Here is a 25,963-nt window from a genome sequence, read left to right on the forward strand (position 1 = left end):
CGCTCTTCCGTTCCCGGCGTATAGCTGGCTATCAAGAGTGCCTGCTTCGCTTTACTTGCAAGCGGACTCCATGACCGCCTTCACGGGTCTGGTTCCCTCATTCCATAATTTGGGTCGGGATGTGCTTTAAAACAATTCCCCGTATCCGAACGGAGGCTTTATTGCTCCCAAATAAATGCTTAAAAGAGCGAAGTGGGAGGAGCTTAATAAACTCACGCCTGCGCCCTGCTCTCCTGACGTCATTACGTTACCCTTATGACGCAGCTTCCGCCTCATCAAGCGCCCGGTCGTGAAAGGTAACTCAAAAGGAAGTGAAGCGCGCTGCGGAGTTTGATGTTGGCGCAGGACAAACACCCTTTGGTGAAGCCAGTTTGCCCGCCATGTTGGTTACAGGCACGGGAAAGCTGCGTTGTCCGCCATGTTTGTTTAGGGCATGCTCCCCTTGTAACCCGAAAACCAATCCTGTCGCCGCCATTTTTGTTTACCTTGTTTCCTAGCAACAGTATCCGACCTGAACAAAATCCCATTTACCCAGGAGCAAGCCTCGTTAAATTCACTTGGGAATTACTTCTGCCTAGATATGATTGGAATTCTCCTGTGTGTGAATGTAGGAAGTCCAAAATATGGGGCGCACACACAGGCAGAACTTGCATATTATCCCATAATAACCAATGGAACGCACCAATATTCTTTGTCATTGGGATAAGATGAATGTCTTTAGGGGAGGCTCTCTTGGAGGCATCATCTTTAGCTGAGGCAATTGGGGGGGGGAGCCTTCTCGGTGGTGGTGCCCCAGTTTTGGAGCTCCCCTCTAGGATACAGTTTCCTGAAGACCTGGTTATGTGCCCAGGCATTTGAGGAAATCTTCTGACAGCATCCATGCCTTCAGTTGGCTAGTTGTGGCATGCCTACCTTGTTTTTAATAGTCGTATTGCAAATTTGAAACTGATTTAGTTGTCACCGTCACTAAAACTATTTAATTAATTAAATAAATATATATTTTTTAAAAAGTACAGGGATCCCCACCCAACCTGAGGCAGTGTCCCCTAAACAGGACTTTTGGTTAAAAAGAAAATCTACATATATATATATATATATATATGCAGGTTTTGGTGTCTTCGGGTGTCTTCCCGTGTAAGAGTCGGGGTGTCTGTGCGACGTTTCGACGAGGTCTCACTCGTCATCTTCAGGCTGGTGCTTTCGGCTTCTTGTTACTGGAACAGAGCAGAATCTGGTGTTTGAGTTCCTATAAATACTGTTGAGGGGTGTGGTGTATAGCCTCCAACGTTCTGGGCAGAGAGGAAGTTCCTAGATTAGTGTGCCTCTTCTTCTTTTGTTCCTTAATTACTTGAGGGATATCTTGAGTGATTTCATGAGTGATATTCTGAATACCACTGGGTGGGTCATTAAGTGTAGATTAGTTGCTAAAGCTTTTGTGTCTTGACCTCTTGAGCTTGTGAAGAGTTTTTCTGAGAAGATGGCTGTGCTGCATTTAGTTGTGCTCTGGCTTGGCTTCGTGTATAGGGGCGAGCTGTGGTTTTGTGCCTTGTGCCAGCCAGATCTGTGTAGGGATTGCAGGGGGGTGCAGCATCCGGAGGTGCCACTATAGTTTGGCTACTGGATGGAGTCTGTAATATGTCTGTGGAGAGGGTCTGGGTTTGGGTCTGGTGTGGTTGATTGGTGACGGCGTTCTGTGTGCCTCTGGTTCTGGTGTCGGTTTTTGTGGGGAGGGCTAATTTCCAGATGTCTGGCAGGCGGGACGTGTCGTCACGCTTGTTCATGTTGTGAGGGTGTTTCTCTATCTCGATGGCTTCCATGATTATTCTCTTGTGGTGATGTTCCATGTTAAAGAGCAATTTGGAATCTGCAAAATTAATTTCGTGTCCTGTTTCTTTCATGTGTTGGAAAAGAGAGGAAGTTTTTTCTTCTTTTTTGACGGCATTCTTGTGTTCTGCGATACGTGCATTTATTCGTCTGTTTGTTTGTCCAATGTACGTGGCTGGGCAGACTTTGCAGGGTATTTCATAGACCCCTTGGTTTTCCAGCTGGATTTTGTCTTTTGGGTTTCTGAGGATATTGGCTATTTTTTGGTTGGTGCAGAAGGCTGTTTTGATATTGTGTTTATGGAGGATTTTGCTGATTTTGTCTGTAGTGCCCTTGATATAAGGAAGGAGGGCCATGCCATTGTTTTCTTCTGTGTCTTGGTTTTTGGGGGGTGTTTCTTTTTGGATTAGCTTCGTAACCCTGTTTTTCTGGTATCCATTGGCGATTAACACATTTGAGAGATTCTGTAACTCAGTTGTCAAGTGGTCTTTGTCAGCCAGGCGTTTGGTTCTGGAGATGAGAGTCTTGGCTACGGAGTTTATTTGTGCAGGGTGGTGGTGTGATTGTGCATGTAAGTAGCGGTTGGTGTGTGTTTTTTCCCGGTAGATAGTGTGTCCTAGGGAGCCATCAGGTTTTTTGTAGATTAGGACGTCAAGAAAGGGGAGTTGGTTGTTGTCTTCTATTTCCATAGTGAATTGTATTTTGGGGTGTAGGCTGTTGAGATGTGTGAGGAAGCTATCTAGTTTTTCTTTCCCGTGTGGCCAAATTACAAAGGTGTCGTCAACATATCTGAGCCAAAGTTTGGGTTTGTGTTCTGACTTGTCTAAAGCATTGGTTTCAAAGTGTTCCATGTACAAATTTGCGATGACCGGTGAGAGGGGTGATCCCATAGGTGCTCCTTCTATCTGTTTGTATCTTTGTCCATTGTGGATGAAGTACGTGTTGGTTAGGCAGTGGTTGGTCAGGTCCAGGATGTATTTGGGGGGGTTGTATTTGTTTTGAATGGCTGTCAAGGCTTCATTAATGGGCACTTGAGTGAAGAGAGATACAACATCGAAGCTCACAAGTAGGTCATCGGGATGTAGGTATTGCTTCTTTATTGTTTCTATGAACTGGAAGGAGTTAGTAACGTGTGAAGCGATGGATTCTGCATAGGGCTGAAGTTGCTTAGCGAGAAATTTAGCGAGATTTTGTAGAGGTGAGCCTATGGAGCTGACTATTGGTCTGAGTGGTGTTCCTTCTTTGTGTATCTTGGGGAGACCGTAGAGTTTGGGGCATCTGGAAGATTTTTCTCTGGGGATGATTCTTAGCTGGATTTCTTCACTGATAGGAGAGGCTTTTATTTTGGATTTGGTGGTTTTTTCCAGATAGGTGGTGGGATCTGTTTTTATAGGTTGGTAGGTAGGGTCTTGGAGTAGATTTGATAGTTTTGCTTGGTAGTCCGATGTGTTCATCACAACAGTGGCGTTGCCTTTGTCTGCTGGGAGAATGATTATGTTGTTGTCTTTCCTCAGGTTGGTGAGTGCTTTCTGTTCTTCTTTGTGTAAATTGCTTCTGGGTGGTTTGCTGGAGCAAAGGATGTTGGTGACTTCAAGTCTGATTTTATTGGCTTCATCTGGGTCAATTTTGGTCAGGCTGGCTTCGACTCCGCATATGATGTTTTCCGTGGGGATGCGTCTGGGGGCGACTGCAAAGTTGAAACCTTTGGAGAGTACTTTGGTTTCAGTTGGGGTGAGGATCCTGTCTGATATGTTATGTACTGTTTGTTTCATGGGTTGTTGTGGAGGTTGGCTGGGTTTCTGGCGTTTCTCTAGTTTGTAGAGTTTGTTGGTGTGTCTGTCTGTCTTGTGTGAGGTCTCAGTTTCAGCTCTCCAGACGGCTAGTTGTTTGCATTTGTCCCAGAGTGCAGGGTGGATTTTGTTACATAGTTTGAGGTGAAGAGTGAGCAGATCTTTGTTGGTTTGGTTTAGTAGGTATCTTTTCTTATGTATTTCGTTTCTGATTAGGGATAGTTCAGTTCGTTTCAGGATCCTTTCGGTAGCTGGGGTTTTAGAGTGGAATTTAAGTTGGAAGCATGTGGGAGTTAAGTTGTTGTCTCGGCAGTTGCGTAGGAACAGGAGATCACATAAGATGGTGGCTCTTCGGATTTCTAGTTTCTCGTAGGTTCTTGTCAGCTGGAAGGTTTCCTCCCCGTAGAGGTGAGATATTTGCTTTCGTAGATTTTCACGGGTACAGGAATGCAGGTTTTGGTGTCTTCGGGTGTCTTCCCGTGTAAGAGTCGGGGTGTCTGTGCGACGTTTCGACGAGGTCTCACTCGTCATCTTCAGGCTGGTGCTTTCGGCTTCTTGTTACTGGAACAGAGCAGAATCTGGTGTTTGAGTTCCTATAAATACTGTTGAGGGGTGTGGTGTATAGCCTCCAACGTTCTGGGCAGAGAGGAAGTTCCTAGATTAGTGTGCCTCTTCTTCTTTTGTTCCTTAATTACTTGAGGGATATCTTGAGTGATTTCATGAGTGATATTCTGAATACCACTGGGTGGGTCATTAAGTGTAGATTAGTTGCTAAATCTCCAGAACCAAACGCCTGGCTGACAAAGACCACTTGACAACTGAGTTACAGAATCTCTCAAATGTGTTAATCGCCAATGGATACCAGAAAAACAGGGTTACGAAGCTAATCCAAAAAGAAACACCCCCCAAAAACCAAGACACAGAAGAAAACAATGGCATGGCCCTCCTTCCTTATATCAAGGGCACTACAGACAAAATCAGCAAAATCCTCCATAAACACAATATCAAAACAGCCTTCTGCACCAACCAAAAAATAGCCAATATCCTCAGAAACCCAAAAGACAAAATCCAGCTGGAAAACCAAGGGGTCTATGAAATACCCTGCAAAGTCTGCCCAGCCACGTACATTGGACAAACAAACAGACGAATAAATGCACGTATCGCAGAACACAAGAATGCCGTCAAAAAAGAAGAAAAAACTTCCTCTCTTTTCCAACACATGAAAGAAACAGGACACGAAATTAATTTTGCAGATTCCAAATTGCTCTTTAACATGGAACATCACCACAAGAGAATAATCATGGAAGCCATCGAGATAGAGAAACACCCTCACAACATGAACAAGCGTGACGACACGTCCCGCCTGCCAGACATCTGGAAATTAGCCCTCCCCACAAAAACCGACACCAGAACCAGAGGCACACAGAACGCCGTCACCAATCAACCACACCAGACCCAAACCCAGACCCTCTCCACAGACATATTACAGACTCCATCCAGTAGCCAAACTATAGTGGCACCTCCGGATGCTGCACCCCCCTGCAATCCCTACACAGATCTGGCTGGCACAAGGCACAAAACCACAGCTCGCCCCTATACACGAAGCCAAGCCAGAGCACAACTAAATGCAGCACAGCCATCTTCTCAGAAAAACTCTTCACAAGCTCAAGAGGTCAAGACACAAAAGCTTTAGCAACTAATCTACACTTAATGACCCACCCAGTGGTATTCAGAATATCACTCATGAAATCACTCAAGATATCCCTCAAGTAATTAAGGAACAAAAGAAGAAGAGGCACACTAATCTAGGAACTTCCTCTCTGCCCAGAACGTTGGAGGCTATACACCACACCCCTCAACAGTATTTATAGGAACTCAAACACCAGATTCTGCTCTGTTCCAGTAACAAGAAGCCGAAAGCACCAGCCTGAAGATGACGAGTGAGACCTCGTCGAAACGTCGCACAGACACCCCGACTCTTACACGGGAAGACACCCGAAGACACCAAAACCTGCATATATATATATATATATATATATATATATATATATATATATGCTTTCGTAGATTTTCACGGGTACAGGAATGCAGGTTTTGGTGTCTTCGGGTGTCTTCCCGTGTAAGAGTCGGGGTGTCTGGGCGACGTTTCGACGAGGACGTCCAGAAAGGGGACGTCACTTACAGACCTATTCCCAACTTACAGACCTATTCCCACTTACAGACCTATTCCCAACTCCCCTTTCTGGACGTCCTAATCTACAAAAAACCTGATGGCTCCCTAGGACACACTATCTACCGGAAAAAAACACACACCAACCGCTACTTACATGCACAATCACACCACCACCCTGCACAAATAAACTCCGTAGCCAAGACTCTCATCTCCAGAACCAAACGCCTGGCTGACAAAGACCACTTGACAACTGAGTTACAGAATCTCTCAAATGTGTTAATCGCCAATGGATACCAGAAAAACAGGGTTACGAAGCTAATCCAAAAAGAAACACCCCCCAAAAACCAAGACACAGAAGAAAACAATGGCATGGCCCTCCTCCCTTATATCAAGGGCACTACAGACAAAATTAGCAAAATCCTCCATAAACACAATATCAAAACAGCCTTCTGCACCAACCAAAAAATAGCCAATATCCTCAGAAACCCAAAAGACAAAATCCAGCTGGAAAACCAAGGGGTCTATGAAATACCCTGCAAAGTCTGCCCAGCCACGTACATTGGACAAACAAACAGACGAATAAATGCACGTATCGCAGAACACAAGAATGCCGTCAAAAAATAAGAAAAAACTTCCTCTCTTTTCCAACACATGAAAGAAACAGGACACGAAATTAATTTTGCAGATTCCAAATTGCTCTTTAACATGGAACATCACCACAAGAGAATAATCATGGAAGCCATCGAGATAGAGAAACACCCTCACAACATGAACAAGCGTGACGACACGTCCCGCCTGCCAGACATCTGGAAATTAGCCCTCCCCACAAAAACCGACACCAGAACCAGAGGCACACAGAACGCCGTCACCAATCAACCACACCAGACCCAAACCCAGACCCTCTCCACAGACATATTACAGACTCCATCCAGTAGCCAAACTATAGTGGCACCTCCGGATGCTGCACCCCCCTGCAATCCCTACACAGATCTGGCTGGCACAAGGCACAAAATCACAGCTCGCCCCTATACACGAAGCCAAGCCAGAGCACAACTAAATGCAGCACAGCCATCTTCTCAGAAAAACTCTTCACAAGCTCAAGAGGTCAAGACACGAAAGCTTTAGCAACTAATCTACACTTAATGACCCACCCAGTGGTATTCAGAATATCACTCATGAAATCACTCAAGATATCCCTCAAGTAATTAAGGAACAAAAGAAGAAAAGACACACTAATCTAGGAACTTCCTCTCTGCCCAGAACGTTGGAGGCTATACACCACACCCCTCAACAGTATTTATAGGAACTCAAACACCAGATTCTGCTCTGTTCCAGTAACAAGAAGCCGAAAGCACCAGCCTGAAGATGACGAGTGAGACCTTGTCGAAACGTCGCCCAGACACCCCGACTCTTACACGGGAAGACACCCGAAGACACCAAAACCTGCATATATATATATATATATATATATATATATATATATATATATATTTGCTTTCGTAGATTTTCACGGGTACAGGAATGCAGGTTTTGGTGTCTTCGGGTGTCAAGAAGCCGAAAGCACCAGCCTGAAGATGACGAGTGAGACCTCGTCGAAACGTCGCACAGACACCCCGACTCTTACACGGGAAGACACCCGAAGACACCAAAACCTATATATATATATATATATATAAAATATTGCAAAAACGCCTCCAGGCTTCAACAGCTGTTTTCAACAAATGAGGTTATCCGCATTTGTATGCTATGAAAAGTTGCACCGGTATTTCTCCCAGTCGTGTATGATTAGGATGTCTGTATGTATGCATGTAATGACGGGATCTGGTCTACAAATGAGCAATCCCTCAGTTCCCATCAGCCACCAACTCAAGGCGAGGGGCCCTAAGACAGACAGCTATTCTCTCAGCCCCCCATTTGCGGTATGGAGACAAAAATGATTTACCTTACAGGGTTGTGGTAAGAATTACAATATAATGTACAGTACGTGAAACATACTGAAGGCTAAAAAAAGTTTTGCATAAACTTCCTAAGTCGCCTAGAAACTTACCTGCCTTGGACAACTAATACAAGAATAATTATTAAATATTATTATTATTATTATTAGGCAGCCCTTAGCCACTTTCTGCTCTCAATCACTGAAGAATGGAGCAAAGTTTGCAGCTGTAAACATGGTTTCTGTGTGTGTGTGTGTGTGTGTGTGTGTGTGTGTGTGTGTGTATTAATAAGGCTTGACCTCAACACTTGCTGTCCTCAGATTTGAAATGTACATGCGTTGAAACCCAAATAAATTAATTTGAATAACAAGCAATAACTTATGAGGCACAGCCCATATTCTCTCCAAATCACTGCCACAGTTTTTGCCTATGCAATCCAGTCTACACTGTTTCCCACAGCAAGGCGTGGGTGTTGCCTGTCAATCACATTTTAAATCCACCCACCCTTGCTATTGGCTGAGCTGTTCTCATGTCATGATACACTGAGTCAATATGTACCCTCAGTTTACAGCCTGAAACTCATTAGGCCCTCAGGCAGCAGATGCAAGAAGCAGCTGCATATTGTAATACATCTGTATGTGTAATGTAGCCTGCACTAAGCTTGTCTGCTACCCTCAAGTGCTGTGGAGGATGTTGCCGTGTTTCTAACTTTGTACATGAAGGGACAGGCATCGTCTTGTCCTTTGCCTCAGGCAGCATAATATATTGAGCCATCTTTGTATTGCAGAACAATATACAGTGGTACCTCAGGATGCAAACGGGATCCGTCCTTTAACCCCGTTCGCATCCTGAATAGAACGTAAGACGCGACGGCGCGTCTGCCCGTGCATGGGTCACGTTTTGCCGCTTCCACGCATGCGCATGACGTCATTTTGAGCATCTGTGCATGCACGAGCGGCGAAACCTGGAAGTATCGCACTCCGTTACTCCCGGGTTGCCGCAGAGCGTAACCTGAAAACGCACAACCTGAAGCATATTTAACCCGAGGTATGACTGTACAGTAGTACGTGTTAAGTACTTAATTCGTTCCGGAGGCCTGTACTTAACCTGAAACTGTTCTTAACCTGAAGCACCACTTTAGCTAATGGGGCCTCCTGCTGCTGCCGCGCCGCCGGAGCACGATTTCTGTTCTCATCCTGAAGCAAAGTTCTTAACCTGAAGCACTATTTCTAGGTTAGCGGAGTCTGTAACCTGAAGCGTATATAACCCGAGGTACCACTGTATCTCTAATAGGACCATATATATTCCCGGTTGATGGTGTCCTTTCCCTATTTGTGGAATACCCTTTCTGATGAAATGTATCTGGCTGCCCCATTATTAACATTCAGGAGGAGTTTTAAAACTTTCCAGAGAGAAAATAACTTAGCTAACAGAATTCTTATCAGCCACCAATGCACAAGAGGAATTATATGGACACATTACCCAAAGGAGACTGTTTGGAAAACATTTCTCGGGAACTTAGGACTGACTAGGACATATTTGAAAAAGATGTAAGGTTGAAAAGGATCTATTTATAGCTGGTTGTTCTGCAGTGTTACTATTCAGTCATTTTTTTACATGTTTGTTCTTTGGAGTCCATTACATTATTCACATTTGTTGGTCTCATCGCTTATTGTGCTTAATGCATAGGAACCCTCAGGGCATATTAATTATACTGTATGGTTGGCAAAAAAAAGAGCAGAAGGACAAGGGTGCTTGGGAAGCAGATGATTCATGAGCTCAGAAACTGAGCAGGCAGGCAGGGGTAAATGGTAAAGGTAAAGGTAAAGGAATCCCTGACCATTAGGTCCAGTCGTGGCCGACTCTGGGGTTGCGGCGCTCATCTCGCTTTATTGGCCGAGGGAGCCGGCCGGGTCATGTGGCCAACATGACTAAGCCGCTTCTGGTGAACCAGAGCAGCGCACGGAAACGCCGTTTACCTTCCCGCAGGAGTGGTACCTATTTATCTAATTGCACTTTGAGGTGCTTTCGAACTGCTAGGTGGGCAGGAGCAGGGACTGAGCAACGGGAGCCCACCCCATCGTGGGGATTCGAACCGCCGACCTTCTGATCTGCAAGTCCTAGGCTCTGTGGTTTAACCCACAGCACCACCCGTGTCCCACAGGCAGTTAGGAGAAGACAAGCTAAAATGCACCTGATATTAACTGGCCAGCTACATTTGTGGATCGAACCGCACACAGCAGGAGAAAACCAACCTCCCTTTCAAATCAATGACAGGGTCACTGGAGTGGCCAAATTAATCTAGAGAAAATCCCTATTTGATATCAAATATGTGCTTACTTGGCTATAATTATAGACTACTCTTCAGAGTAGTAAACACAGTATAAAAAAATGAAACAATTAATTAATCCTCAGCGGACCAAGACAAGAAATCAGCAGCGAGCATTTGAATTCCTCTGCCCACTTACAGACCTATTCCCAAACTGCTATGTAAAAATATGTGTTTAAGCTGCCATATATAAAAAAAAAGTCAGGGAAAGAGGTAGTTCCACAAATGGGGGGCTACCACAGAGGAGACCTTCTCCTGCTTCACCCTGTAACAGGCCACCCCTGCTGTTGGGACCACACAAAGGGAGATATGGGAAAAGGCATTCCATTGGGTAATGATTATCTCTGTTTTCCTGCAATAACATCCCCATCATCAGAAACACTGCTTCCTTTGTTTGCTCTCAGGGCCCCCGGTTATGCTTGGTAGGGTCTTTCTGGATTTCAATCTCTGCCTCTGCTGTGAGGCACAGGGCAGCCCTGGCTGGACTCTAGACCCCAGAGAGCTAAACATTTAACAGGCAGGGGGCAAAGGTGAGCCTTGCAGGATGTTCTTTGCAGAGGTGGATTCTCCAAGTGAATTGCCTGCCATTCCCGCAATGGAGGGTCTGTGGTGCTATCTCTTCTACCTCTACGGGGTCCTTGTGGATGCTCTCTCCTTGTGTGAGGGTCCCGCGAAGCTGCATGCCAGCGAGCTGAACCGAGATCAGGTAGTTGAAGCCGATGGAGGGCAGCTGGGGTTGACGGCAGGTGGAAGCCTCTTAAATGTCCTGAAGGAGCGTCTCCACCCCCATCGTTCAGCCCGGACACTGAGGTCCAGCGCTGAGGGCCTTCTGGCGGTTCCCTCATTGCGAGAAGTGAGGTTACAGGGAACCAGGCAGAGGGCCTTCTTGGTAGTGGCACCCACCCTGTGGAACACCCTCCTTTCAGATGTGAAGGAAATAAGCAGCTACCCTATCTTTAAAAAACATCTGAAGGCAGCCCTGTTTAGGGAAGTTTTTTAATATTTAATGCTGTATTGTTTTTAACACTCAATTGGGAGCCGCCCATAATTAAAATGCTTCTGTGTTCAAGCAGGTAGAACCCTTGACGAATGAGGAGACCTTCATCCAGCATTTGGGGGGTGGGGAGACAAAATGCACATTATTATTATCACTATTAATCCTACTATTATTTTCCCATCACAGTGGAATCTTGGTTCTCGAACACTGAAAACCTAGAAGTAAGTGTTCCGGTTTTCAAACATTTTTCAGAACCCAAAGGTCTGATGCGGCTATCAGCTATTGTTTCCGGTGCTCTTATACCAATCGGAAGCCACACTTTGGTTTTCGAACGTTTCGGGAGTTGAATGGACTTTCGGAACGGATTATGTTCAAGAACCAAGGTACCACTGTATTTTTTTTACCACCCCCCCCCCCCAGTAGAGGAGGTTTATCAGAGGTGGCTTTAAGGAAGTGCAACAGCTTTGGTCGTGCTGGTTCGGAGCCTCAGGGGCACTGCAATTATTGTGTAGGATGGAAGGCAAGAGGCGGGGGGTGGGGGGTTAATTTAGGCATTGCTGCTGAAAGTTGAGACCTGCCACTGGGTTCAGGGGGCTCGCAGGAGGTGGAAAGGGGGAGAAAGTCTCATTGTGCAAGCAGACCTCATTCTGTACACACGTACATCAATGAGTGTCATGTTTAATTCCACCCCCTGTCCTTCTGCTTTTTAATTATTTTAATCAGGTTTTTTTTGGGGGGGGGCTTTGGAGGTTTGTTTGCTAAGTGGCTATTTCCTGCATTTATGATTTATAGCCAACTAACTTTTACTCAGAGTAGACCCATTAAAATTAATGTGCCTAAGTTAGGCATAGCCATTAATTTTAATGTAAGGCTGTCATATGTCCAGAATTTCCTGGACATATCTGAGATTTGTCCAGATGGAATTTCTGAAAATCAGTAAAATGTTCGGGAAGAACCAGGCGTATGGCAACCCATCTCGGAAGTGTTGATTTTTTGCCAAATTTCCTTTAAAAAAAAATAGCTAAAAAACGTCATTGGGGGGTGGGGAGCTCAACAACTTTTGTATCCAGATTTTCACTTTTTGAAATATGGCAACCCTATTTTAATGGCTCCCCTCTGAGTAGGACTAACAGTGGCCATGGCCATGTAGGTGGGGGTTCTTAGCATCACCATTTTCTTCTTCTGTGAAATGGGTATTTTGTGGTGCTCGTTATACGTTATCAGGTTTTGAAATGTGCCCTGGGCCAAAGAAGGTTGGGAATACCTTGGGAAAGAGCCATCCAAGTTAAAAGACACAGTTTTTGCATGTAACATGTAGTTTGGCCCAAGGCCAAGACATCTGAGGCGAACCACAAAATGTGGCCCCACCTGCAGCCAGGGAAGAAGGGATGAGTGAAGGTCTACACCAGGAAAAAGGGAGAAATTAATTTCTACTTTGGGAACAAGGGAAAAGTAAAGATCTATACAATGGTACCTCGGGTTAAGAACATCTGAAGGCAGCCCTGTTTAGGGAAGCTTTTAATGTTTGATATATTACAGTATTTTAATATTTTTTTGGAAGCCGCCCAGAGTGGCTGGGGAAGCCCAACCAGATGGGTGGGGTATAAATAAATTATTATTATTATTATTATTATTATTATTATTATTATTATTATTAAAGAACTTAATTCGTTCTGGAGGTCTGTTCTTAACCTGAAACTGTTCTTAACCTGAGGTACCACTTTAGCTAATGGGGCCTCCCACTGCCACCATCACATGATTTCTATTCTCATCCTGAAGCAAAGTTCTTAACCCAAGGCATTATTTCTGGGTTAGCGGAGTCTGTAACCTGAAGCGTCTGTAACCTAAAGCGCCTGTAACCCGAGGTACCACTGTACTGAAAACAAGGTGTGGGAATCAAACCAACCTTATCCAATGGTTGAAGTGAGAATTAAAGGTCATGTCACTGCAGAAGAAGCAGGTGACGCATTTCTTTGAGGCTGAATCTGCTGTTCCTGTGGATCCTGCCACCTGAGGCAGCTGCCTCACCTTGCCTCATGGGTGTGCTGGCCCTGCTTTGTCCCCAGGTGTGACTCAGTTCTCCCCTTTGCAGTATATTGGCAGGTGGTTCTTCATTGCAGCAGCCGCAGCATCACCTTCCTCACTGGAGACGTTCGCCAGCACTGACAGCAGCCTCTTCAGCATGACACAAACCAGCAGCCCAGAGCGGTTGCAACTGGAAGCTGCCATCCGACTGTGAGTTCCTTTTCCCCTTTGGCCCTTTCCCCGCAAAACACACTACTTTCCCAGGGGACCCAGGCTGAGCAAAGGCTCTCCAGGGCCGGTGTAGGGAAATAACAAAGAAGAGGCACAAATACAAGATGGGTGACACCTGGCTTGAGAGCAGTACATGAGAAAAGGATCTAGGAGTCTTGGTTGACCACAAACTTGACATGAGCCAACAGTGTGACGCGGCAGCTAAAAAAGCCAATGCAATTCTGGGCTGCATCAATAGGAGTATAGCATCTAGATCAAGGGAAGTAATAGTGCCACTGTATTCTGCTCTGGTCAGACCTCACCTGGAGTACTGTGTCCAGTTCTGGGCACCACAGTTCAAGAAGAACACTGACAAACTGGAACGTGTCCAGAGGAGGGCAACCAAAATGGTCAAAGGCCTGGAAACGATGCCTTATGAGGAACGGCTAAGGGAGCTGGGCATGTTTAGCCTGGAGAAGAGGAGGTTAAGGGGTGATATGATAGCCATGTTCAAATATATAAAAGGATGTCACATAGAGGAGGGAGAAAGGTTGTTTTCTGCTGCTCCAGAGAAGCAGACACGGAGCAATGGATCTAAACTACAAGAAAGAAGATTCCACCTAAACATATGAAGAACTTCCTGACAGTAAGAGCTGTTCGACAGTGGAATTTGCTGCCAAGGAGTGTGGTGGAATCTCCTGCTTTGGAGGTCTTTAAGCAGAGGCTTGACAACCATATGTCAGGAGTGCTCTGATGGTGTTTCCTGCTTGGCAGGGGGTTGGACTCGATGGCCCTTGTGGTCTCTTCCAACTCTATGATTCTATGATTCTAAGACTGTTTCTCGAGCATGTGCAGAGCACAGGACTCAAGATGTTTCGACAAGGCAAAAGATCCAAATGGGACTCTCTACGTAGGACTCCCCACCTGCTCTGTGGATACCTTGAGGGGAGGGGGAGATCAGAGATTTTGTAGGAGAGGATCCCCCAAGTTGGTAGTGTTGTAGAAAAAATTGGAGTTGGCAGAGAATCGAATCCCGTTGCTCGGTCCCTGCTCATGCCAACCTAGCAGTTCGAAAGCACGTCAAAGTGCAAGTAGATAAATAGGTACCACTCCGGCGGGAAGGTAAACAGCATTTCCGTGCGCTGCTCTGATTCGCCAGAAACGGCTTAGTCGTGCTGGCCACATGACCCGGAAGCTGTACACCGTCTCCCTCGGCCAATAAAGCGAGATGAGCGCTGCAACCCCAGAGTCGGGCACGACTGGACCTAATGGTCAGGGGTCCCTTTACCTTTACCTAAGTCCGTTATCAGTCAGAGAGAAATGGATGGAAGCAGGAAGTCTGAGCAAGGAAGATATTTATTTTTCTGTTGCAACAGTGCCTCTGCCCCGCTTTGCAAGGAGGCAAGGACCCAGAACAAGATGTACAAGAACTTTTAAAGGCTTTAGAAATTGCCCAATCTCTTAGCCAAAAACCAGCCAAAAGCATCACACAAGCATCACAGGAGGAGGTGGGTCTACAACAGAAATTTGCGCGTGTAACTCATCTCCTGTCTGTCAAGGTACCTGAGAATGTTTGCTGGCGATTGTTTCCTGGCTAGTCAGGGCTATTCCTCCCAAATGGTAAATACCTACTGATACACAGTAGATTCTCTTTTGACAGGTCTGCTTTGCCTTTAACAAATACTTGCCAGACCGATTTGCAGGATCTGCAAGTGAAAGAAAATATTGGAAAAGGTTTCCCAAGATGAGAGGAAATGGCTTCGGGATTGCTCAAATGAACTCAAATGAAGCGTAATTTTCTCAGGGAATATTTCCTAAATTTTGAAAGGCGACAGATTGGTTTTCTGCGGAGTGTGTTTCCCCAATGTCTGTGCACCCTAAGTTTTAAAATAACAGTAGACACCCCCAGTCCTTGCAGAAGAACACTGGGAGGAGGTCACACCAAAAAAGGCCAGGTCCATGCGCTGGTGCTTACAATGGAAGAACCAACACCAGGAGCTGGCATCATTGGGCATTTGCCAAGGCCCCACTGCCACTCTGGAGATGCCTGGCTTTGCTGTTGTTGGCTAATCGCCTATGTTTTCTGGACATGCATCACCCACATGCCTTCTGCTGTGCCCCTGAAGGTGCGCAGTCTGGGAGTCATTCTGTACTCGCAGCTGTCCATGGAGGCGCAGGTCAATTCTGTGTCCAGGGCAGTTGTTTACCAGCTCCATCTGGTACGCAGGCTGAGACCCTACCTGCCCATAGACTGTCTCGCCAGAGTGGTGCATGCTCTGGTTATCTCCCGCTTGGACTACTGCAATGCGCTCTACGTGGGGCTACCTTTGAAGGTGACCCGGAAACTACAACTAATCCAGAAAGCAGCAGCTAGACTGGTGACTGGGAGCGGCCGCCGAGGCCACATAACACTGGTCTTGAAAGACCTACATTGGCTCCCAGTACGTTTCCGAGCACAATTCCGAGCACAAGTGTTGGTGCTGACCTTTAAAGCCCTAAACGGCCTCGGCCCTGTATACCTGAAGGAGCGTCTCCACCCCCATCATTCTGCCTGGACACTGAGGTCCAGCACCGAGGGCCTTCTGGTGGTTCCCTCACTGCGAGAAGCCAAGTTACAGGGAACCAGGCAGAGGGCCTCCTCGGTAGTGGCGAACGCCCTCCCACCAGATGTCAAAGAGAACAACAACTACCAAACTTTTAGAAGGCATCTGAAGGCAGCCCTGTTTAGGGAAGGTTTTAATGTTTGATGGACTACTGTATTTTAATATTTTGTTGGAAGGAGCCCAGAGTGGCTGGGGAAACCCAGCCAGATGGGCAGGGTGTAAATAATAATTCTTCTTCTTCTTCTTCTTCTTCTTCTTCTTCTTCTTCGTCTTCGTCTTCGTCTTCGTCTTCGTCTTCTTCTTCTCTGTGGGGGGTGGGGAGCCGTATCACTGTCCTTCCATAGCCCTTTTCTTCCATCTGTCCAAATCACTTTTTTTCAAGGAAAAATCTAGATGGGTACTTTGCCAAAGATGCATGTTGTAGCTATGAGAAATCCTGGTATTTAATTGAGTGTATTGTTACGTCAGCTGGAGTGATATTGAAAAATATGCAGGATTTAAAAATAAATTAAGAGGTAACATGTTCAGAGGCCCCCCCCCCAAGGCCTCTCAGTTGTCTCTGACACCCTGCCTTACCAAACCTACCTCAAAGAATCCATTACATTTGGCTGTTTAGCCATCTATCCATCTCTCTCTCTCTCTCTCTCTCTCTCTCTCTCTCTCTCTCAGGAAGACAGGCCAATGTGTTCCCAAATCATGGATTTACTTACTTAAGGAGCAGAGTGCTGATCTGGCTACAGAAGGTAAGGCAGAACTTCCTTTTCTAATGGCTCCTTTGACAAGCCCACTCTCAAAGCTGAGCTCAGAACAGGACTGGCCCTCTCAGCAGGCAGAGGGTGGAGCGTTGCAGGTAGGGAGAAGCAGCAGCAAGGTGTTTAGGGGGCAGGACTGCGAGTGTCATGTGGCCTGCCGACTGCATACCTCAGGAGCCGCTGAAGACACTGCCCGTTTTTGTTGTTTTTCCGAAGTAGTCCTTTTTATTATTTGCTGTTCAAGTCCTTTTGCGTTTTGAAGGTGGTAACGTTCTTGTTCACGGGGATTAAGTTAAACTCTTAAGAAAATTCTACAGTGGAAGGAGAACTTCTTACAATCGCCCTCTGAAAATAAAACATTCACTTGTCAGCTAGCAGAGACCAGGAGCTGAAGCAGTAAGAGCAGAAATCCACATTTCAATTACCGTATTTTTTGCTCTATAAGACTCACTTTTTCCCTCCTAAAAAGTAAGGGGAAATGTGTGTGCATATTATGGAGCGAATGCAGGCTGCGCAGCTATCCCAGAAGCCAGAACAGCAAGAGGGATTGCTGCTTTCACTGCGCAGCGATCCATCTTGCTGTTCTGGCTCCTGAGATTCAGAATTTTTTCTTTCTTGTTTTCCTCCTCCAAAAACTAGGTGCGTCTTGTGGTCTGGTGCGTCTTATAGAGCGAAAAATACAGTAGGTTTTGGTTTCTGTCCCACAGAGACCACAGCAGCCCCACTTTGATGCTCTTTGTTCTCCAACTTACACAAGTCAAGTGATCCTCCTCCCAAGTAGCACACAGTGCCCTTTGGTTTCTTCTTTGAGCCCAGGGTTGCATCTAATGGAAGTGTTTGAATGCATCCAGCATAGGTGCATTTTTTGTGTAGATATACTGCACTGCCAGACGATTATCAAATGTAGTTTAAACAAACTGTATTAAAAATAGATGCTGCTCCCCAACCTCCCATGTTTCCGGGGAGGGGGGGAGTTGCTCCAGTCTCCAGTGTTTTTGGTAGCAACAATCTCAACAAAACTAGTTGTTTGTTTGGTAAACTTTGTTTAGACACTGCCCGTGTTGATCTAAGATTAATCCGCAAATCCAGCCAGCTTCTCTGTGTGGAAATGGGAGGAGAATGTCATCTGCTCTGATGGTGTTTCCTGCTTGGCAGGGGGTTGGACTCGATGGCCCTTGTGGTCTCTTCCAACTCTATGATTCTATGATTCTTGTCCTTCTCCTCCTGCAGCAAAATGTCTCGGGCCAGCCCCAGTTCAGAAAAATAGCATGGTATAGCCCAGTGTTTCCCAAACGTTTTTGGGCAACGGCACACCTGTTTACCGGAAAAAAATCTCGCGGCACACCACCATTAAAGCCCCGCCCCGTGACGTCAGCGCACAGCGTCACGCCGGGAGGGACGCACAAAAGTGAAAGTTTTTTCCCTCCCCCTTGCCGGGGTGGGAGGAGGCAGCAGAGCGAGGGACTCAGGGACGGCGGCAGCTGAGGCGGCCACCCCTCGACGCCGTCCCAAAAGCCGCCAAAAAGCCCTAAAAAAAGAGGAGCAGCACAAAAAACACACCACACACGGGGGGCGTGTTCTAATTTGCTTCTAACTCCGGGTTAGAGCGCAGCACGTGGAGGATGGGTGGGGAAAGAGAGAGGAGGCGCACTGATAGAACGCCAGGCACGGGGGCCGCCAGGGAGAGCCAGCGCGCGCCCCACCCCGGACGCTCGCGGCCACCGCCATCCCTCCCTCCCAGGGAAGGCGGGATTAGAGCAAGCGCCCGGGCAGCAAGAAGCGCGCGCGCGCCGGCCCTGCCCTGGATCCCTCAGAACCGCCAGTCTCTGGGAAAGTGGGCGTGGCTTCAGAACTCTCAGGCAGCAGCACCCGCCGCCCGGCAAGGCTTCCCATTGGGAGGCGCGAATGCTTTAGTGGGCGGGGATTGGTGCAAATATAGGCAGGGCGGGCTGAGAGGAGGAGCCGCCGCCGAGGAGCAGCGACACCAGCAGCGTTTCCTCTCCCCCATCCCCTCCCGTGTCAACAAGCGGGGCGCCTGCGCCGGGGGTTTGCGCGTCAGGCAGGCAGCCAGGCAGGCAGACGGCGAGAGCCCCGCGCTGGGCGGCCGCTGCTCGCCGCCGCCGCCCCGCCTCTCGCCGCCCGACTCGCCCGCCTCCCTCCCACGGCACACCAGGCAACGTCTGGCGGCACACTAGTGTGCCGCGGAACACCGGTTGGGAAACACTGGTATAGCCTTTGTTAGCAAATGAGAAATGAAAGCTAGGAGCTAAATGGCACCTTAAACCTAGGTTATGGGCGCAGCAACGGAATGTCTAGGCACACTTTTTTTATAACAAGAATACAAAGCTGAAAATGAGTGGACTGCGCTAAAATATTCTATTCATTTTCACATGGTCTAGTCCTTCCCCTGCCCACCCCCCTAATATTCTTAAGAGGGTCTCTTCTCCAGTCTGCAGAGAGTAGCTGGACGTGCGGAGGCAGGAAAAGGCCCTCCTTTCCTTCCACTCTGCAGTTTTAATAGGCACAGTACCACACCCAGAGCTCGCACTAATGAAATTATCCATCCAAAATGCACCTAGAACAATGGGAGTTTTGAACGTTGGGTATATCCCAATACCCTGTGCCCAAGGTTTTCTGTTTTTGTATAGCCCTACTGGGACTGAGGTGGCATTAAATCCTGCTGTATTTGGGTGGCGCTGTGGGTTAAACCACAGAGCCTAGGACTTGCCGATCAGAAGGTTGGTGGTTTGAATCCCCGCGACGGGGTGAGCTCCCGTTGCTCGGTCCCTGCTCCTGCCAACCTAGCAGTTCGAAAGCACATCAAAGTGCAAGTAGATAAATGGCGGGAAGGTAAACAGCGTTTCCGTGTGCTGCTCTGGTTCGCCAGAAGCGGCTTAGTCATGCTGGCCACATGACCCAGAAGATGTACGCCAGCTTCCTCGGCCAATAAAGTGAGATGAGCGCCGCAACCCCAGAGTCGTCCACGACTGGACCTAATGGTCAGGGGTCCCTTTACCCTTTACCTTTACTAGGCCTGGGGTGGCATTAAATCCTGCTGCATTTGGCTGCATGCCCCAGTAACCCACAGGGAACTAGGGTGCGCAGCCATACTGAGCAGTCCTGCTTCACTGTCTACGTGCTCTGCCTCCCTGCAAAGTGAACTATCTTAACATGAGCTGGGCTTCCAGGATATTGATAAAGGTAAAGGGACCCCTGACCATTCGGTGCAGTCGTGGCCGACTTTGGGGTTGCGGTGCTCATCTCGCTTTATTGGCCGAGGGAGCCGACGTACAGCTTCCGGGTCATGTGGCCAGCATGACTAAGCCGTTTCTGGCGAACCAGAGCAGCGCACGGAAATGCTGTATACCTTCCCGCCGGAGGGGTACCTATTTATCTGCTTGCACTTTGATGTGCTTTCGAACTGCTAGGTTGGCAGGGCAGGGACTGAGCAATGGGAGCTCACCCTGTCGCGAGGATTCGAACCGCCAACCTTCTGATCAGCAAGTCCTAGGCTCTGTGGTTGAACCCACAGCACCACCCTCAATTTACCTCTACATTCAGTTGCTTGAATTTGTTTGGTATGTACCTCGACTTGAGTAAATGGGTTATTTTTCTCACCTGCATTCTGAAGTGGTATAGTCCTGGGAAGGCTGCACCATGGAAATCTGTGCATCAGCCTGCAGCCTCGACCTGCAGCTCCCATCTCTCTTGACCTATGAACATGTTTCTTTCTCTCCGACTTCCCCACTCCAGGCCGCCCTCACATGAGGACAGAGCTGTTCTCTGGCAGGTGCCCTGACTCCATCATTGTCCAGGAAACAGACCGAGACTACCAGAGGATCCTTCTGTATTGTGAGTCCCTCATCCACAGATGTCTGAACTGGGGAGCTTAATTGGGTTAGAGCTGGGGTCAGCAAACTTTTTCAGCAGGGGGCCGGTCCACTGTCCCTCAGACCTTGTGGGGGGCTGGACTATATTTTTTTGAGGGGGGGAGAAATGAACAAATTCCTATGCCCTACAAATAACCCAGAGATGAGAGTCCCCGATTATAAAAACATAGAAAATGGGAGATACATAGCCACTCCAGCAACATATCTCTATATCCTCGCATCCAGAAACGCAAGAAGGGCTTTTACTCTTGCTAGAAGTTCAGCCTTGCTCTCACCGGTTCTGGAAGTCTCCTATAGAAGAGTCCTGTACGCACAGAGACTTTGCGCCTGCCCATTGGGGGAAATAGGAAGCCCCAAACACACCCCGTATTTTTCGCTCCATAAGACGCACCTGACCATAAGATGCACCTAGTTTTTAGAGGGGGAAAGCAAGGGGGGGGAATTCTGCGCAGAGCATATAAGCGACTCTTGCCTTTCTTGCTTTAAACCCTTCCGTCCCTCCTCCCACTTCGCCGAGAAGCCAGCAGAGCAAGCTGTGCAGCTCTCGCTGAAGCCAGCAGAGCAAGAGCGACAGCTGCACAGCGCCTTTTCTGCTGACTTCCCAGCAAAGCGGGATGAGGGACGAAAGGGAGCCCTTACAAGGGATTGCTGAGCAGAGCCTGGCTTTTCCGGGAGGTGGGGGAAAGGACAGAGGGCAGCCCGTCAGTCCCTTCTCCCACCTTGCGGAAAATCTTTAAAGAGAGCACGGCTCCAGCAAGAGCCTCCCGCCTGCATTCGCTCCATAAGATGCACACACATTTCACCTTACTTTTTAGGAGGAAAAAAGTGTGTCTTATGGAGTGAAAAATACGGTATTTTTTAGATGTCCTTTTTATGCTGACATTTGTAGAGACACCGTTGATCCTTTGCTGAAGAGGCTCGCTGATCTTTCAGACAAGTCTAACCCAGAGATGCATTTTAAATAAAAGCACACATTCCACTCATGTAAAAACACGCTGATTCCTGGACTGTCCGCGGGCCGGATTTAGAAGGCGATTGGGCCAAATCTGGCCCCGGGCCTTAGTTTGCCTACCCATGGGTTAGGGTAACGAATCTTGGAATTGAAATGTCCTTGCATCTGAGCTGCGCTCGTCCTTTCTCCCCAGCCCGAGTCCTCCACCCTGCTGAGGGCTGTATTTCTGATTTCAAAGGCAAAGCTTCCTGCCTTGACATGAACGAATTCCTGCTTATACCCAGGACCCAAGGTAGGTATTACTAGTGAACTGGGTGATGCTTTACCTGTTGTTGCAACTTTTCCGCTTTTAGCATCTCTCAGATGGAGGGTGGTCACAAATGCATCACCCCAAAGAGAGGACAAAAGAAAACACAGATAGGTTCACTTATACAGTGGTACTTATACACCTTGGTTCTCAAACTTAATCCGTTCCGGAAGTCCGTTCCAAAACCAAAGCGTTCCTAAACCAAGGCGCGCTTTCCCATAGAAAGCAATGCAAAACGGATTAAACCGTTCTGTGCTTTTAAAAATAGCCCCCCCCAAAAAAACAGCAATTTAACTATTTTACTATCTAACGAGACCGTTGATCCATAAAATGAAAGCAATAATCAATGTACTGTACTACAAAATAAATAAGACAGTATTGTAGATGATAAAAATTAAAATTAAACGATAGTCATTGTTTGGGCGGGGGTTTTTTAAATCCATTTCTGCAGTCACGCAATCAATAAGTAGCTGAACTGGGCTCCACACAGTGGCAAAAACAAATTAAACAAAAAAGAATCAAAAACAAAAATGCAAAATAAATAGTTTTTTTTAAAAAGCGCCTAACTTAATCCGTTCTGGAAGTCCGTTTGACTTCTGAAATGTTCGAAAACCAAGGCGCAGCTTCTGATTGGTGCAGGTGCCCTGTAAACAATAGCCGACAGCCGCATCGGACGTTCGGCTTCTGAAAAATGTTCGGAAACCGGAACACTTACTTCCGGGTTTTCGGCGTTTGAGAACCAAGGCGTTTGAGTACCAAGGCATTTGAGAACCAAGGTACCGCTGAATATGGATTGATGCAAACTTGGAAATAATTATTAGGATTTAGATAGCAGTACTGTACAACATGTCTCTCGCCACGGTGGGGAAGACCACTGAGTCTGTTGCCCAGGTGGTAACCGCCGATGGGCAACTTCCAAGCCCCCTCCCCATGCTTCTTTCTTTTGCACCTCCAAACTGGATTTGGACTGGAGAGCTTTTCCGATGGAGGACTGTTTCAAACAGCGGACAGTCCTTTGCAATGTAGGGCGCCTAGTCAACCTTAGTCAGATGTGACTGCTCCTTTCTACAGAGGCTGTTTCCGAAGCACCCCAAAATCAAGATTGTGTACCCCACACTTGCCCTAAGCAAAGCGATATCTTGTCATTATAGCTCAGCTACAACATCCCAGAGTTAGAGGAGAGCAAGATTTCTTGTCCGTGACACACCCGGCTATGAAAACAACTTCACATTCCCATCCCTCGCTCTGCCCTGCAGACTCAAAATTCACTTCTGGATTCCAAAGACCGGAGTCACAACTAACTTTGCAAACGTTTGTGTACTAATCCTCATTGGCCTTCTCTCTTTCTCTCTTTCAGGTGCCTGTGAATTCCAAGCATTTTGACCTCAAACTCCTTGGGTAAGATAAGCCATCCTGTCCCCAACCCAAATACATATTTGACTTCCCTACCATCCTAAAATCACCATCTCCCTGTGGTATGAGTCAAACCTTAGGGTGCCTAATAGTAAAGAAATGTCCCTGATCCTATAGATCAGGGTTGGCTTCTAGCTCCCCTTTTTTTTTTCTTGGAATAAATTTTATTAGATTTTATAAAGAGAGATACAAAGATGATGATCAAACATGTTTTTTGGCTAAACAAATACGTTGATCTAGGTAAAATTAAAATATAGATCCAGAGGAAAAGAAGGTGAAAAGAAAAAGAGAGAGAGAGAGAGAGAGAGAGAGAGAGAGAGAGAAGGATTAAAATAGAGAGAAAATAAATAAATAAGGTTAAGATACTAAAGCACTTCTGGTTCTTCATCTGTCAGCTATATATAAACAATATTCAACTCATCTGCTTCAATATAACACTCAACACAACTGCTTTTTATAAGTAAACATTCTCTTCAGCCTTCAAACCCAAATGCCATTACAGTCATACCTTGGAAGCTGAACGCCTTGCAACTCGAACGTTTTGGCTCCCAAACACCACAAACCCAGGAGCTTCCTGCAGCCAATTGGAAGCCACACCTTGGTTTCCGAACGTTTTGAAAGTTGAACGGACTTCCGGAATGGAGTCCTTTCGACATCCAAGATACAACTGTATTTATTTTTCACACCAAAAGCACTCAGGGCTGATTTCCTTAAAAATGGATAGGTTTGATCTTCTTGCAGTCCATGGGACTCTCAAGAGTCTCCTCCAGCACCATAATTCAAAAGCATCAATTCTTCGGCGATCAGCCTTCTTTATGGTCCAGCTCTCACTTCCATAAATCACTATTGGGAAAACCATCGCTTTAACTATACGGACCTTTGTTGGCAAGGTGATGTCTCTGCTTTTTAAGATGCTGTCTAGAATGGGAATTAGTAGACCCAATTTGCTCACGTTCATTAATTTTAATGGCGCTACTCTTGAGTGGAACTTAGTTCAGTGCCACCCAAAGGAAGATGCCTCATTCAGAGTCAGACAACCGGCCAAGCTAGCTCACTGGCTGGCTCTGGCTTTCCAGGGTTTCAGGCAGGAGACAAGCGTAGCCCTGGCCTGGAGAAGCTGGGGTCTGAACCTGGGACCTTCTGGATGCAGGGCAGCTGCGCTGTCACCGAGCTACATCCCTTCCCCAGCTTGCAGGCGAACGTCTGTGGCTCAGCAATATCAGCCTGCCCCTGGAATGCAGGGCTGCTTTGTGAATTCTTCTCCAGGGTGGGTCACAGCCTCAAGTTCACGCAGGGGAAACCAGGAGGGCCTTAGCAAAAGGGCCAGAGCTCAGTCAGTAGAAGTGTTCGAAGTTATGAAGAGCACGGGGGCAGAACGGTTTTTCTCCATCTCTCAATACTGCCGGACCCGGGCTCATCAACTGAAGCTGAATCTCGCAAGCTTCAGGCAAAAGAAAGGGCTTTTGCATAAATGGTGCATTTTGCTCACACAGGAAGTAGCGAAGATGGGCAGTGACTCAGGGTGGTTGTGAAAGAGGATCAGACAAATTCATGAAGGATGAAGCAATCAGTGGCTACTAGATGAGGCTCAAAACATTTGTGTCAGTACACGTTTAACGCTGCACCATGGTTAGGTTGGAAAAGGCAGAGGAGGGGAGATTTGCATACAATGCCCAGCAGAGAAAGGATTGTACAACAAGCCTCCAGGGCACTCCTGATCTCGTAACAGACGCCGGGAGTCATCGACAGGCAATTTTGCTTTTTGGTATCTTCTTACCAGTTCCCCAGTTGCTCACGAAACCAATGAAATACAAAACCTCAGATTCTTTCAGTACCAACCCTCCTCATTCCTTCCTTTCTTGTTTTCACCTCAGCTTTGGACCCGCTGCGGCTGGACTTAACCGTATACAGAAGTTCGTTTGCCTCACTCACTGGGGATGCGGGTGGTTTTACACGTCTTGTGGTGTTGAATAAAATTCCTTTGAGCCAAAAGTTGACTTCCAGGTCTCTGTGTCCGGCCTCTGGGATTCTCCTCAGACCACGCACTTCCTCAAGTGCTTTTGCCTGGCTGGAATGTGTCCCTTAACTGCGGTAATGCCTCTTGCTTGTCTGCATGGAGAGGTGTGTGCTTGTGTGTATGTGTGTGTGGATAGAAACCCAACTTTTGTGTGGCTAGAATGCAGCAAACACAGGACGCGGGTGGCGCTGTGGGTTAAACCACAGAGCCTAGGACTTGCCGATCAGAAGGTCGGCGGTTCGAATCCCCGCGACGGGGTGAGCTCACGTTGCTCGGTCCCTGCTCCTGCCAACCTAGCAGTTCGAAAGCACGTCAAAGTGCAAGTAGATAAATAGGTACCGCTCTGGCGGGAAGGAAAACAGCGTTTCCATGCGCTGCTCTGGTTAGTCATGCTGGCCACATGATCCGGAAGCTGTACACCGGTTCTTTAAAAAAAGGGGGGGGGGAGGGAGAATGCAGCAAACTGCACCAAGCAGTGAAGGATAGCTCAGTTTGCAGAACACAAGACTTAATTGGCAGGGTTCGAGCCCCCATGTTGGGCAAAAATATTCCTGCATTGCAGGAGGTTGGACTAAATGATCCTTGTGGTTCCTTCCAGCTCTATGATTCTGTGATTAGTCACATCAGTTGCTCCTCCCATTTTTTGTCTCTGGCCCCACCCACTACTAGCATGGTCCCCACAAAGGAATTCGGCCAAAAGTATGTTCACCCCGCCACCCTGCTATAGTATTTTATTGCATACAATTC

At 47.2% G+C, this 25,963-nt stretch overlaps 1 protein-coding gene across 3 annotated transcripts; it reads left to right on the forward strand.

The window, feature by feature from the left end:
- The first annotated feature begins 119 nt into the window (after positions 1-119).
- Positions 120-25,191, forward strand: APOM (apolipoprotein M). Of its 3 annotated transcripts, none has more exons than XM_082210785.1 (8): positions 120-296; positions 7,486-7,513; positions 13,140-13,282; positions 16,555-16,628; positions 20,391-20,489; positions 21,673-21,771; positions 23,144-23,184; positions 25,074-25,191. In XM_082210785.1, the coding sequence occupies exons 1-7, from the start codon at positions 256-258 to the stop codon at positions 23,167-23,169; spliced, it is 510 nt and encodes a 169-aa protein (XP_082066911.1). In that variant the 5' UTR covers positions 120-255; the 3' UTR covers positions 23,170-23,184; positions 25,074-25,191. The 3 variants fall into 3 exon arrangements, with proteins under 3 accessions (XP_082066911.1, XP_082066912.1, XP_082066910.1); XM_082210786.1 differs by lacking the exon at positions 120-296 and adding an exon at positions 566-597; XM_082210784.1 differs by lacking the exons at positions 120-296; positions 7,486-7,513 and adding an exon at positions 10,547-10,756.
- The last annotated feature ends 772 nt before the right edge of the window (positions 25,192-25,963 follow it).

Source organism: Podarcis vaucheri (genome assembly GCF_965113315.1).
Source record: "Podarcis vaucheri genome assembly, chromosome: 2".
Lineage (NCBI taxonomy): Eukaryota > Metazoa > Chordata > Lepidosauria > Squamata > Lacertidae > Podarcis > Podarcis vaucheri.